The sequence below is a fragment of the Cariama cristata genome, unplaced genomic scaffold (assembly GCF_000690535.1).
Source record: "Cariama cristata isolate BGI_N322 unplaced genomic scaffold, ASM69053v1 scaffold17995, whole genome shotgun sequence".
NCBI classification, from domain to species: domain Eukaryota; kingdom Metazoa; phylum Chordata; class Aves; order Cariamiformes; family Cariamidae; genus Cariama; species Cariama cristata.
Genome location: NW_009617126.1, coordinates 19,776 through 21,092, shown reverse-complemented (window position 1 = coordinate 21,092; position 1,317 = coordinate 19,776). Strand labels below are relative to the sequence as shown.

General features: G+C 44.5%; 1 protein-coding gene across 1 annotated transcript in view; it reads right to left on the bottom strand.

Moving 5' to 3' along the window:
* Positions 1-577: 577 nt before the first annotated feature.
* LOC104161863 (macrophage migration inhibitory factor-like) overlaps positions 578-1,317 on the bottom strand; it is a 5,667-nt gene continuing 4,927 nt past the window's right edge. The window contains exon 3 of the mRNA XM_009700436.1: positions 578-680. Coding sequence (XP_009698738.1) covers positions 578-680 — 103 coding nt within the window. The remainder of the gene's footprint in view (positions 681-1,317) is intronic.

The window sequence follows — 1,317 nt, the reverse complement described above, 5'->3', positions numbered from 1 at the left end:
GCCCAGGGAGACTCACAGCACAAGTTTTTCTGCTAACCAGCTAGATGTCCATGTAGCGTTAGATCTAAGGAGGACCTGGTCTGCAATCCATCCCTTTTAAATAAGAGGCAATCATGTCGTTCCTCCTTTGGGAGGGAGGTCCGAATGCCACATTGATAGCCACATCTATTGATTTAAATGTATTTTGAAATCAGGTCAAGATAGTTCTATCTAAATTTGGCCAGGCTGTTGCGCATGAACAGGGTAAAGGCATATCCAAATGGAGTGTTCATCTTCACACAAAAGACTAAGCTGTTTTTAAAAAGAAAAGCTGCTGTAAAGAGTATTTTGAGAAGGCACCTTCCATCTCAACCACGGGTGTTTCCAGAACAACAAGACATTCTCAGTCATAAGGCTCCTGCTGGATTTTAACTTTTATTTAAGCAGCAGACAAGATGTTAAAACAGCAGTGGGTAGCAGCTACTAAGGTACTGTTGCCTTTTGCATTTGTGCCAGATACTGGTAACATGTCTACAACTGCGGTGCTCAAAAACCATGGTGAGGGTTGAGGAATAAGCTGTTACCACCCAAGGGCACCTCAAGCAAAGGTGGTGTTGTTCCAGCCTACGTTGCCAGCACTGATGTCAAAGAAGCTGACATAGATTCTGAAAGGGAAGACAGACAAGGTGAGCTGCTGAGAGCAGAGTGCTGCAGGCTGGCCAGGGTGTCCCTGCAACAGGACACACAGATCCATGCTGTAGACCGTCCCGCAGGGCTTTATGCTTCTCAGGCCTCCCCCACCCCACCCCCCTTAATGCCTTGCCTACTTGCATTCTGGAGTTCCTAGTGGTTTTCTAGGATGCTGTATTTTCTTTATAGTCATTTCTGGAGCAGATTGGCGTACTTTCAGGAAAAGGACTAGAAAGGCTTTTATATAAGTGGAAGCTTTTGTAATAGACCTCCACTTGTACCCCATAGGCAGTAGGGAAGTGTTGGTGCATGTTACTCAAGTTATCAGTTTAATAATATCAAGTTACTCTGTCTGTACCTGGGCTTTTGCACCTGAGATCTGTGGGTACATGCAGTGCCTGAGCCTCCACCATTTTAACTAAGAAATTTTTCAGCTTCTGGGCATTGGCATTGCAGCTCATGCAATTGCTCCTTTCCTCTTTTTAATTGGAGAGTTGCTCTATTGACTTGGCATTTAGCCTCTTCGAGCAGCATGTGAATAGAAGAACACCAAAGGACAAATTTGGATTAATAGTTTTAACAATCTGTGGAAAGTGATGTCAGACAAGTTGCTGTATGAGCTTACCTGTCAGATGGTACTTCCAGCTG